This window comes from Cyprinus carpio, chromosome B7 (assembly GCF_018340385.1).
Source record: "Cyprinus carpio isolate SPL01 chromosome B7, ASM1834038v1, whole genome shotgun sequence".
NCBI classification, from domain to species: domain Eukaryota; kingdom Metazoa; phylum Chordata; class Actinopteri; order Cypriniformes; family Cyprinidae; genus Cyprinus; species Cyprinus carpio.
Window position 1 is genome coordinate 35824660 of NC_056603.1, and position 14487 is coordinate 35839146.

Here is a 14487-nt window from a genome sequence, read left to right on the forward strand (position 1 = left end):
TTTAGACTGCAACAAGGCCAATTATATTTATTTATTTATTGTCAGAAATTTTTTTTGTGACAATTATATTTCTAAAAACTTTACTACACATTTAAGTCATTATAACTATTTCTGTTTATGATTGTAATTAATTCAGACTCTGTGCAAACAAACTGCCAAGTGAGACCACTATTAGTCCAAAGGCTACATGAATGATATAGCCTATCTGCTGTATGCCATTTCTTGTGTTTGGGTTCAGGGTGGGTGCAAGTTATATATGGCCATAAAATAAATACTAATATTTGCATATGCATGTTTTTACAAGAATTTTGAGGGAAAAACAAAAGATTGAGAGGTAGTAATAGAACTTGAATGAGAGAGACCAAAATAAAAAGAGCAGCTTTTTAAGAGAAAAGACAGGGATAAAGGAGATACGGTGTAAAAATATGAACCTGCCGAACCTTTGCTGGTTGCCAGAAAGAGTTCCAGTCATGCTTGGCTAAACTGGCCATTACAGGAAACAGGAGTTTATGCAAATATGCAAGCCAACAAACTTTATCAAAGCTATAATGTATAAAGATGAAGGACTTTTACATACACACACACAAATACACATAATACACCTTCATATCCTATCATAGACGTTTATGTACATCAAAATCAATACATAGCTTATATATACCTACCAACATATCCTGTATTAGCCAGGCATTTTGCGATTAACCTTATCATCCGGTAACTATGGCCCATTAACATTTTGTTTGTGGAACATTTTCCAAATCAACTGAGAGCTTTGCCAGTGGATAATTATTCTATTTCCATTAGTAAATATTGTGGTAGGTATAATTAAAACAGTACATGTCTTAGAACTATGCCTATGAATTTTACTATGTGGGCACATTATGCAATACAGAAAGTGTCTCCTCTAACAAGGTATAACAGTCCAGTGACAGCATAGACAAATGTGAACCAACCAACAGCATACCTACAAAAAAAATGGAATAGCTCAGCCTCAAGGAATGCAAAACACTGCCAAGAGATCCAGCCCTGCAGGCAAGCTTAATACCTCCTGTTGACATATGAAGTTGGTAGGGTGTCATTCTGCTAGTTATTTGGTACATTAAATGTGGGGAATTGTAATCTGTTCCAGCTTTGCTTCACATGAGTTTTATGAAGACAGCTGTGGCGTATTGGCCAGGGACATTGGATTGTTCTCAAGGAAATGGTCCAGATTACATAATCCAGCTGCGTCATTTTGTTACGCTCTAGGGTAGCACCAAACAATAAAACTCATGTTCATTTTTTTTTTTCTGTTTTTTGGAATGTTCTGAGCTTCATATGCATCTGGCTTACTGACTGACATAACCACACAGCTGAAAGTCACTGTAACAATCTCAGTAAAACATGGACTGCAGGAAAGTAATATACCATGTCCTAAACAGGCACAATGCAACAAGATTCAAGTAACAAGCAATTAGACCATGCAAAATGAATGTGAAACTGCTGTGTGACATGGCACAGTAATATACAATATGTATTTGTTGCTTATCATACAGCTATGTGGAAAGTGATTGTGCACCAAAGAGATTTAACTTTTGGCAGGACAAACCATTGCAATGGCACAGATATTGAAACAAAGTTAATGACAAAATTTGCTCGTTGCTTTTGTAAGTGTACAAAGTATTTGTTTATACCTTGAAAAATAGTACCAAAGGATGAAAAAAATCAATACTTTTCTTTATTTATTTCTTTTTAATAATATGTTGAGCCCATATTCATTTCATTATTGTATTTTTTAAATTGTCAGACTAAATCTAAAATCCCTGCTGAGGACAATCAATTTTGCAGAAACGTTTAGTATTGACTTACAGTCATTCAAATGACAGAAATTCTTCATTTTTTCAAACTACTGCAAGAGGAAAAAAATGACTGCTTGAGTGTATTTTAGTATGTGTACTTATTGGTTGAATACACTATGTATTGTAAAACGGTACATACTAAAATATTAGTGGTATGTTAAGCAAGTTAAGCATAATGATACTTGAAATGTAACACACAGCAAAATTTAGAGAAAACAGGAGGATAAGAAAAAGATGTATTGATCTTAAATTCAAGTTTCACTGGTGCCAGACCAGGCAAAACATCAAATAAGACATATATACAGTAATAGAATTCAAATTTTTGCCAATAATTAATTTCATTTAACTTTCTTATGCAACCCAAAAAGTTTTTTTAGTTTTTTATTTATTCAAGCTGTAAGACGTACAGTAGGAATTCAAGTGATTTCCTTCCTCATCATGCATTTTATTTTATTTTCTTCATTTTCATTGAAGGCTTGTCATTTTTGTGGTTTTAGTAGCACCAGAGTTCTTCCACTTTTCTCATCTGCCACTAGTTGTCCTTACCCAAACTTGCAGCATTGTTTGAGACAAAAGTTGAATGAATCACCTATAGTTCTCTGCACATTGAACTGGAATAGAAAATATTTAAATTACACACTACTGACGTTTAAATTGAAATTGGAGGTAAATCTATAAATCAGTGAAAATGACTGTGCTGGAAGTTAAAGACTACAGTCATCCCTGAGTTCATACCACAAAAGGTACCACAAAAGTCAAAATGGGAGACAACATAAACTTCTATAGACCTTAGGTCTTTCTTTTGAATTTTCCTCTTCGTTTTGCTTTCTTCCAACTCTTCATCTGTTCCAAATCATATGAGAGAAGGTTATCATCCTCATCTTCATCATCATTTGTGTACCAGGGACCCCAGACCCCCCCATTATACTGAGGATTGGAGCGATAGTCTTTGGGAGGGTAGCGGCATGGCACAGCTGTTTTGTTGTACCGAAGAAGCCTGATTAGCATCTTCTTCACCACATGTGGGTATCGTCGAGAAAGGTCCACTCGTTCATACGGATCAGCTGTAATGTTGAAGAGCCATATAGATTTGCCTCGATCCCAGTTCACACGTTCATTGTGCCAACGATTGGCTAACAGCAGTTTGGAGAAAGTCTGCGGTGGAATCCAGTCACTATATCCTGGCACACCAGTCAGGAGCTTCCAGTCACCTACACGCAGTGCTGCCTGGATGGCCGTGTTCCAGATTCCATAGCCTGCTTTCCAAGAGCCATTCTTGGCTTTGGTGTAGACAGGGTCTATGTTGTGGAGAATATCCAGTCGAGGTGAGCGACGTCCCTCACTGATTGCTTCCCAGACATCATAACCATCAAGGTTCTGGTTTTCATCTAGAGTACCTTCACCAAGCATCACCAGTGTTGGGTACCAATCAGTAATATGGATCAGAGCCCTGCTTCTAGTTCCCTTTTTGACCAGTAAAGGGCTGTGTACAAACCCTACCGCTCGTATTCCTCCTTCCCAGTAAGTTCCTTTACTGCCTCTTAGTGGCCAGTTGCTGCCTCCTGCCATTGGTTGACCTCCATTGTCTGAGGAGTACACCATAACCATGTTGTCATAATAGCCATACTGCTTGAGAGCAAGAGTTAGATTGCGTACTGCCTCATCCAAGCAGCTGACCATTGCAGCATACTTGCGGCGATGCAAGTTTGGGATTGACTTATAGCGTTCAAGGTAACGGGCAGGAACCTGCAAGGGTGAGTGTACAGCCTGGTAGGCCAAGTAAAGGAAGATGGGACGTTTAGGATTATGAGAGGCCAGGATGTTTATTGCCTTTTGAGTATACATGATGGTGGAATAGATGCCATGGTCCTGCTCCCAGGCAGCTTCTTCCCCCTCATGAAGATCGTACCCACACATTCCTGGGCTGTCACATTTGTAATGGCTGTAGTAGTCACCGCTACCCAACAAAGAGCCAAAGAAGGTATCAAAGCCACGCTGTGTAGGCATACAGCCACGTTTATAGAAGCCAAGGTGCCACTTCCCCACCATATGAGTAGAGTACCCAGCGTTCTTCAGTTTCTGAGGAAGGGTGATGTTCTCCAAAGGGAGGCAATTTGGCTGACTGGGTCGGATGATGGAATGCTGGAGGCCAGTGTGGATTTGATATCTAAGACATAAAAAATAAAACAACAGTTAGTAACAATAAATGATAAGCACTGAATAAAACAGACATTTGGTCCTCATTTTAGATGACCTATTACTTTAACTGTCCATCCAAAAAAAAAAAAAAAAAAAAAGCTGTAAAACTGACATCTTTTTTACGTTAGTAAAAATGAAGTTAACATCAACTCTGAAAATTAAAATGTTTTTGACTAAATACAGTTTATAGTGTTTATATTATTATAGTGTAGTATGTATATTTTATACTATATTTCAAACGTAATAAACACTTTTTTCCTCTCTTCCACTGACTGTCATATAGGGAAGCCATTCCAGCGGATGACAGAAGACATCGACGTTGCGTGATTAGTGACGAACGCGGAGACAAAACAAAACACTGTTCACGTATTAGAAGCACAAAATTATGGAGCCCTACACATTTATTTAACTTTATTTTTATTTTTTATTATATGTCTTTTTTACATTCCCTTACTGTATAGTTGTATCTTATATTTTATATTTGATCTAGATTTTTAGACTCTACTGTTTGTGTTATCTGTATGCACCGGGGGTCTGAGAGTAACGCAATTTTGATTCTCTGTATGTATGTACTGTACATGTGGAAGAATTGACAATAAAGCAGACTTGACTTGACATGCAGGAAAAAAATAGTAGGCTGTGTGCACGATTTATTAATTCATTCCCTCAATGTACTAAAACGTGCACAAGATTACTATTGCGTTCCCTCGATTTACTATTTTGTTCACTCGATTTGTAATTTGTGCACACAATTTACTAATTCGTTCCCTCGATTTGCTAAATCATGCGCACGATTTAGCAAATCGAGGGAATGCAATAGTAATCGTGTGCACGTTTTAGTACATTGAGGGAATGAATAAGTAAATCGTGCGCACAATTTATTTATTTTTTCTTGCATGTCATGTGCAGGGCTCCGTACAAAATGAGGATTTGTAAAGAAAAATATTGGAGGATTTCGATATACCTGTAAGCCAAGAGGCTTTTCCTTTGCTAAAGTAAGGAAACTTTGTTTCCTTTGCTCCTGCATTTCTCAGAGGCACACGCACGATGCATATGTCCTACGTCATCTGCCTGAACGTCTTCCATGTACCACAGTCAGCGGAAGTGAGAAAAAAGTGTTTATTATGTTTGAAATATGGATATTTATCTTACAAAAAATACATGGATTCGCTATAGGAGGTCTTTATTCACCCCCCAGAGCCATGTGAGGGATGTTTTATTACAGATGCGCTATTTTTTTTATGTCTTCTGAACTGTTGACAACCAACACCCACTTACCCCCATTGAAAGGCTTGGAGGGGCCAGGACAAATTTGAATATAACTCTGATTGGATTCATTTGAAAGAAGAAAGTCTCATACACCTAGGATGCTTTGAGGGTGATTAAGACTAATTTTCATTTTTGGGTGAACTAACCCTTTAATATTTCAGTCAAGTACCTTAACATCTATAGCTTTTCTACTTCTACATGCAAATACATGTATCAAGTAATATCCAAATCATCACACTTATACAGTGTTTTGCTGTTCATGATGTACAAGTAAACATTTCTCCACAATGAATATAAACATTAAACAATGCATAAATTAAATAAATCACAAGCACATAAAAATAGCACAGATGCATAAACACAAACATACCGTTTCTTCATTTTACAAACACAGTACCAAGACAGTACACACACTGTTTTAAGGACATCAGAAAGAAAAGAGTTTGCAACCTCTTCTAGATATGGTCAATTTTTCCTGTCATATTAAATAATTATATAGGCTATATGATATAGTTTTAATATCACTTTATGAAAATCAAGTCAAATCAAATTTCTTGTTCTAAACAGCAGAGAGGTAAATTTAGAGCAAATAATGACTTTGCTTAAATGTCTAGTTCTTTATAGAAACCCTAGATGGCACAAATTGATGGTACTTAAAGTAAGTGTTGATATTTACAGCATTAAATGACTTGGCACAAGCTGATTGGTTCATGTTGCATATGCAGCCAATGAGTTTACTGCTTCAATTTAAATGGCTGGTTAGCGTCCACTTGAGCATTTTGCTATTTTATATGCTATTTGTGCAGCAGCAGTATGTCTTAAATACCCACATCACTCTATCACCATATTCATTGGCAGTAGCAAATTCATGTACTTGCTTGCAGCAGCAATAATCTACAACAACAGCAATAACCAATAGTAGCATCAATTTAGCAGCAGCAGCATAGCAGATCTATTCCGCCAAGACCAAATACATTAACATTTTGATATCCATTACCATGCTAAAATCTTCAGAGAATTGTCAGGATAGAACTTAGATTTTCTTGAGGAAAACATCCCAGTTTAATCTCTCATCTGCTCATCTCCTCTAGAGTTTTATAATCTAAAACTGGAAATCTAAAAACTGTGATTTGGCAATTCAGATTTGCCAAAGTACCAAAGATTATTCTGCAGTCAAACATTATCAACAGAAATGTTTCATTGAATTGGTCCAAGACTAAATTATCTGGCTATTGTCCAGCTTAATATTATATCTCTATACTCTTATTGTCAACAATTGTCTCTTTTGCTACTGCTTTTATTTTTTCTAAAGAATTTTAAGAGAAACAGCTAAGACAACAGCCAAGTGAATGTTTAAATCACATATAAACTTGAGAAGTGTTTTAGAGTGTTCAGTGTTTTTATTTTATGACAGGCCTTTGACATTTTGTATACATTCTTGCATATAATGACAGTTTTTCCATTTCACGTCCTTTGAGTGTTTGTTCTACTCCATGTCTAACTTCACATTTGGACAAAGGTTATGTAAGCACGCAACAAAGTATTTGTTCTCATGCTTGCCATGCTCTTTAATTTAAAAACATAAACGAAAACATCAGTACAGTAATAATTATTTATAACTTTCTACAAATAATAATTCCATCAAAATTATCTTAACCATGCATGGTGTAACCTGGTACTCAAGAATGTAAGAATGTTCTGCTTTACATCAAGGAGATTCTGGAGAGATTAATCCATTAATGTAAAAATTGTGAATGTCACTTTAATACCATATGGACCCTAAAGTAAAGCTGAAATGATGATTGTTAGGTTTACGTTCTGTGTTTTGGACATTTACCTGGTGAATCATCTCTGTTCTCTTTTTGGCTCCTGTCTCCTCTGTTTGGTTCAGCTGGGTTGCTTTGTGTGTATTCATATTTGCCACAATTATAGACTTTTGTTTGTGTTCCTGTTCTCCGGCCTTAGTTTATTTCATTGACCTAGTTTCCTGTGTGTCCTGATTAGTTCATTCTGTTTACCTGTGTTCATTCTATTAAGTCATTAGTTCCGCTCTTGCTTTGGCATAAGTATTCCCCATTTCTGTTCAATCCCTGCCTGTTATGAATGTTGCTTAAGTTGCTGTTTGGTTGTGGATACTTTGCTGGAATACCTGTTCTTCTGTGGTTTATAATTAAAAGGACTGTTCCCAGAGAACATGTAGTAATCAGCCCGAGCTTGGCTGCCCCTCGGCGCCTTTGGCTCAGACTCGGCTTTGGCGAGTGTTATCAAGGCTGAGTGTGGCAAACTACTCGCCCTTGTGCATGTGTTTGTGATGCGGCTGTAAAGCACTGACCCGATTCCTGTTCACCATAACCCGCCTGGATTTGGCTGTAGAGTCCAGGCCACTTCTGGCAATGATTCAGCTTGGTTCAGTCATAGACGTTTACAATAATATAGCAATAGTTATCATAAAACTGTTTTAAATTGACTTAATACCCTAACAGTATCTCACAATGTTAACTACATGTTTAATATTGTGAATTTGTCAAAAAATATATATCTGCGTAAAACTTAAATAATAAAACAATATTAAAAGTGCTTTATAGAACAGAATATTCTCTAATATAATAAAAGCAAATCTATGTTTATGAAATGCAGCAGGTCATTCTTTTATATGCTTGCTTGTTTGAATTTTAAACACGCTTCATTGCGCTCTAGGTCAGGGGTCAGCAACCCACGGTCATCCCTCTAAGGTGGCACCCTGTAGCATGGGTGTACAATACACGGGGGAGGTGTCCCCCTGACTTTTAATAAAACCTAATCTCTTCCCATGCAGTTTTTCTCAAAGTATGTTCACGTAGAGATTAGCATTATTTTATATTTTATTTAATTCATTTATAGCATTATTTATTATGCCAAAAATAATGTTAATTTAAATGTTTCAAAAGTTTACTTGCATTTGATAATATGATGTCATGTTAAATGTTTTTACATGAGAGAGCACTAAGTTTACCTGTCGGAGAGCAACGGTCAAACAACAAATGATAAAGGACATTCCTACTTGGTCTTGTAAGTATCTGTGTTTTTGTTTTGAAATGTTTATTTTTTATCTATATTATTTGTTATCATATGTAGGAACCGTGACATTTCAGTGTAGGTGTTGAGCAGTAGTTGGTAGTGATCAGTATGGAAGAGGCCTCACAGTTCAGCAAGCATGCTACATGTTACTGCTTACATGTTACTGCTATGGGTACTACTGGCAGCTGATATAAATAATTGTAATAAATTATAATTAATTGTAATTGTGGACATGAAAATATCCTTTCTTAGAGTTGATATGAACTTACACTGAATGTTCGCTGGACGAACAGATTAGTTGATGGCTACGGTTACTAATGGCAGCTGATATAAATAATTGTAATGAATTATAGTTAATTGTAATTATTTATATACATTTCCCTTTTGAGTTAATTTACTACAGACCCAAAGTCTAAGCCAGAGACCAAGATGGAGCCAGAGCCATTTTATTTTATTTACCTTTAGTAAATAAAGTTTGCTGCAATTAGCTTACTGCAAACAGCTGTGACAATGACTCTTTTACAAATATATGATCCACCTAACTCAAATTCTAAATTAATCTTTGAAACACAAAGTTTCTATGAAACATTTGCAAATCTATGAAACACATTTAAAGTGTAAATTCACACAAAAATGTAAATTCTGTCACTTAGTTTTCCCCACAGAACACACACACACACACACACACACACACACACAATATCCTGCTAAAGACAGTTTTAACTACAATGATTTCACTTTGAACTGCACCGTATTACACAAAACAATTATTTGCTAATTTGGTCATCATCAAAATTCCACATCATTAGAAATGACTCATCTTTGTATGAACTTCAGGAAAAGCCTTCATTTGATTAACTGTACATCATGTTTAAGAATTTACAGACTCCTATCAGCTATTAGAAAAATAACCTTTCTACTTTTGGCTTCAGCAAAAGCCTTAATGGTATAGTTCACCCAAAAATTTTAATTCTGTCATCATTTACTTGCCCTCATGTCGATGCAAACAATAAGACGTTGGTTAATCTTTGGTTTAAAAAAATAAAAATAAAAATTTATTTATTTTAATGAAACCTGAAAGGTTTCTGTACATCCACTGAAGGTCCAAGCACATAAAACTTCATAAAGTTATTGTAAAATAAATCCATATCAACCAAATTTTAATGTGCTGTGTGTGTGTTTATCATTGATTAGATGTAAATGAAAGCCTAAATTAGATCTGCTCATCATTTAAAGCAATCATATCTCTTCACATGGCTTGAAGTAAACTGCTCATTCATTCATATGGATTTGTTTTACAACATCTTTATGACCTTTTTGGAATTGATGACAATTTTCTTTTTGGGGTGAACTATCCTTTAATTATGCCCTTGACGTTCAAGGAGAGACAGATAATTTTGATTATCATAATATTATTTAATTGTCAATTGTGGATCTTGACAGCCTGATGCCACAGAACTAGAAGTCAAGCAAAAATGTAGTGTCATGGTTGAGACTGATTCTGATTTACATGTAAGTGTTACTGTTTATTGATTGTTACTTTATTGCATCATGTTTGGTTGGACACAGTATATGAGCCTGTAGGAATCTTAATGGCCAAATAAAAAAGCATATTCATAATGTTCTCAATATTGTGAATCACTGTGAATATTCAATATATTGACCAGCATATTTATTAATGTGCTTGTGGTGCTTTTATATGACAGGTCAAGTGAAGACAAAGAGGGGGGAATCGGATTAGGCCTAAACCTCCATCCCCATGAAACAACAGCACTTATCCACTACCCACTACACCACAGGTCCAATCTCATTCTGGTTTATAAGCAGCCAGTGTAACTTTTCAAATTTAAATAATGTAGCAAATTACTACACAACCCAAATTTCCCACGAAACATGTTTTGGCCACCAAATCCAACAGAAAAAAAATAAAATAAATAACAATCTACAACCAGGCACTCCTGGAAGCCTTGATGACCCATGTTCTGCTTGCTCCAACATCCTCCCACATCTGCTTCCAATAAGTGGGACATACTCCTCTCTACAGCTAATCAAATTCAGACCACAGAGCATTAAAACATGTTCCCTCATTCCCACTACACCAGCCATTCGTTACACCCTCTTTCTCTTTTCAGTAACCCAGTGACTAACCATCTCAAGGCCCTTTTGTCTGATTTCAGTAGAGCCATCCTATGATTTTTTGATTCTCATATAATTCATTTTAAGGGGTTAGTTCCCCCAAAAGTGACAATTCCCTCATCATTTACTCAACCTCATAATTTTACAAACATGTTTTTGATCTTCTTTCTTCCTACAACATCTAGTCAGTGAGTTGAACTAGAGAACAAATATTTCAGTTTTGTGAATCAACCACACGATTAATATTATCTGACTCAGAAGTATAATTTGTTCTTCTCTCATGAGCTCTCATAAATACTCGGAGAACTAGAGCAGATTTTACATACACAATATTTCTGATATTACTTACACAAAGACGGTTTAGAAGACTTGAATGGATATAGTGCACATGGCAGACCGCATTTTTGTGCCTTTATGTTTGTTTGTTTCTTTTTGTTTTTTGACCATAGTTTAATGGCCCAAGTCACCACAGGAGTTTTATTATGATTTAAGAGTATACAGTTTAAAAGGCATCTAACCATTTAGGCTTGTCCATTATGGCAGTTTTTCCAAATGCTGGAGCTTCACAAAACTGCACATTTTAAATGTCTCCCTTATCTAAACAATCTGATTTTCTCATTAAGTCATCAGCTTGTTAGCAGAGTGCTTATGAACGGAATTGGGTGTGTCAAATAAGGTTCAAACATATAGCACAGTCCTATTCATTCTAATGTAGTGCTGATACAGCAGCTTGTTGAAGACCAAAATTTAATTAGGGTTTATCTGATTTGATTTGCTTTACTTGGCAATTTTTTTTAGCTATAGCTGGACTGTCCCATACAGGTGGGGTCATTTGTGCACCCTTTGTATAAGCTTAAATAATAATATTTTATAAAATGCTACCTAAACTATCTCATAAAATGTTACATAAATAGACAAAACATGTAACAGACTTGGAAGATTATGAGAAGTTAATTTCTTTTATCAGTGCAGTGAACACCTTAAAAGGGTAAACGCTAGCAAGAGAAACTGAGCTTGCTATTTATATGGGCAGATGTGGTGTTTTTGGACTTAGGATCAAAAGGCATCAGATTTAGGCACCCATCAGAGAAGCATAAAGCTTTTCAGCAAAAACATGACCAACGCTTATCCTTCTCAATTACATTTAGACCTTTAAAAGATGGCTTGGCAGAAGCCAACATAAACAACTCTGCCTCTTTTTCTGTAATGTAATCTTATTTGGTCAAGACCCTTTTTGTTGAAGAGCATTTTCAAGATTAAGCAAATATAGCGGGTTTAAAAAAAATAATAGTTTAAAAGGTTAACTGTTTAACTACTAAAAACAGCTGAAGGGTAGGTAGTTGCTTTTTTAACACTTTATTTTTCTGATTTTGGTGCAGTTTTACTAATAAAATGATAGTGGTGGAACAAAGGTCACCATTTGCCAGGTTAGGTTTTATCTTTGTGCTTCTCCCTAAATTAAATCAACCTAAAGAGCTCAAACTGTGGTTTTCAAAAGCAGTGTACTTAAGTGTAAAATAAGATTTGAAAATAGTCAAGTACAGTGTAGCAGCTATGGGTAGATTTATCTACTGGTGTTATAGCTGTAGGACCTCCGCAAAGTTCTTTTGATATTTGTGATGTTAATCTCATATATATTCTGAGTGTTCTGAATTTTCTAGGGCAACCACACAACAGTCATACACATTGGAGTGATCTATATTACCCCAAATCCCCATTACAGAGAGCCACAAAGCCATTCTGTTCAGCACATTCATTGTAAATGAATGTGGGGAGGGGCTGATTCATTCATTACTTCCAAAGCAAATTGCCAAAAGAGATTCCTAGCAACCTTCCTGTTTCCTGAGGCGTGGACCAGATGTTTCACTACTATGGGAACTCTGGTGTCAGCCTTTTAACACTATTGTGGGTGGAGAACATGCACACAAAAACACAATCTTGTCCCATCTGAGTATCCCATACAATTAGCATACTTTTCACAGATACTATTCTGCGGCAGTATCTACAATTGCAAAAAAGGCCATTACGGGTTTGTGGTATACTTTTGTTGTCCAAAAATGAATAAATTGTTTAGTTATGACGTAGTTACAGCACTACATATCTGTCTATGAAGTAAGCACATTGTGCATGTATTTACAGTACAGGGGTAATAGGGTATAGTCTAAAAATATTTAGGCTAGTTACTCAATCCACATTTGCAAAATGTCTAAATGTATTACATTATACAACAAATTAAATATCAAAGATCAAGTGACATTTATTTAAAAATTACAAAGAACAAACTTAACCCAAAAGAAGGTTATTTTATATAGTATGCTGTTCAAAATAATGACAAAAAGTAGGTTATCAAACTTTAATGTGATTAACTAAGACACCCTTAATGATACTTTGTTATCTAATGGAATTTCTTTGATTTTAAAGTGTTGCTGAAGTGTACAAAAACTTTTGGGGCAATTATATCTGTTAGAGATGTTAGCCTATTCATATGAATGCTGTATATCCCACCTGCCGGTCATCAGTTGGCTCCTTGAGGGGCTACACAGAGGCTGAACATAGTAATTCTCCAGTTTGACTCCTGCTGCAGCGAGTCTGTCCAGTGTTGGGGTCTTTATTTCAGACCCATGATACCCCACGTCGCGAAATCCTTGGTCATCGACCATAATAAAGACGATGTGCGGCTGAGATGACGGCTTTTCCACGTTGTTCACACGATTTGAATGAAAGCTGCTCTTCCATGTTCCGTATGTTGAGTTGACAATGCCGCTAAAAGTAGTCAAAAGCGTCAAAAGAAACGTACTTCTTCCCATTCGTCCGCGCATTGCACCTAAAACAATTCGCTCTAATTAAACTTAAAGTTAAAATGAAAATCAAAACAGAGGATAACACTGTCTTACTCTTTTCACAGCGCAAAATAACACCGCTGCATGTCATGTTCCAGGAGGATATCGCTCGGACTGGGGAAACAGACGCGCTTGGAAATTAGGTTCGCAATTAGTCCGACCCTGTTTTTACGAACATAGCCATACTTTTGCAAACTTTGTATGGTGTTGAATGCTGTTGTTCCGAGAACATCTATTTTAGTTAAAAGTACTCCTATAACAGGTTAGTAATAATTATAAAAATAAAAAAACTCTAAAAACCTGAATCTATGTCTATGCAAACTCGGATCGCAGTAAGTTCTGAGCATCACTCCGTCGTTTTTTATACGTTATCAGCGGTCGATCCGTCTGTCTTCTATGACAGAGCTTAATCTTACGCTGAAGTTACTCTTCAGTGCCGTATACTGGTGTCCGATTCGCGAATGAATTGTTCTTTGGAGTCGAGTTTTGTAATGATTCAATTGAACCGAATACAAATCACCGAATTGTTAGGGATACCTTTACAACTGAAAACACGGTGATTTATGTAAAATTATCTAAAACGTGGAGATAAATAGAAATATACTAATATTATTTAACAAAAACGACACAAAATGGCTTGTGTAAACGTTTGGGAACTCTTTTAACGTCTGAGGAATTGCAAACGAATCAGTGAATCATTTTAAACGGGTTCATTTAAACAAACCGATTCACTAAAACGAATGGGACTTCCCAAAACGCTTTATGGACAGCCTCCCAGAGACACAATAGATGATGTAGTAGCCAGCTGTATTTAATGCATTTTTATTTTTATTTTTATTTTTTTTTTTAGAGAAGAGGACAACACCTAATGCCTACACACATGCTATTTTAATATACAATATAGGCTACATAAGTATTGATTCCCTACCCTACTGTCTGACTGACCATACAAACTATGTAATTATGACTCTACAGACTGTTAGATTGCCTTTACTTCTTTCCAAAAAGGGTAAAGTAATAATCAGGTTTCTTTTGTTTTGGGTCATATAGACTGTAGCTCTACTTATTGTTGATAAGGTCTATTTCTACTCACTTCAGCCTACAGATGTGAAAATAGCAGGCTATCTCATCAAAGATTATGAGGAGTA

At 35.9% G+C, this 14487-nt stretch overlaps 1 protein-coding gene across 1 annotated transcript; it reads right to left on the minus strand.

The window, feature by feature from the left end:
• Positions 1 to 235: 235 nt before the first annotated feature.
• arsj (arylsulfatase family, member J) lies at positions 236 to 13773 on the minus strand. The gene is made up of 2 exons (XM_042728453.1): positions 13005 to 13773; positions 236 to 4005 (listed from the first exon to the last, which is right to left on the minus strand). The coding sequence occupies exons 1-2, from the start codon at positions 13316 to 13318 to the stop codon at positions 2628 to 2630; spliced, it is 1692 nt and encodes a 563-aa protein (XP_042584387.1). The 5' UTR covers positions 13319 to 13773; the 3' UTR covers positions 236 to 2627.
• Between the last annotated feature and the right edge of the window lie 714 nt (positions 13774 to 14487).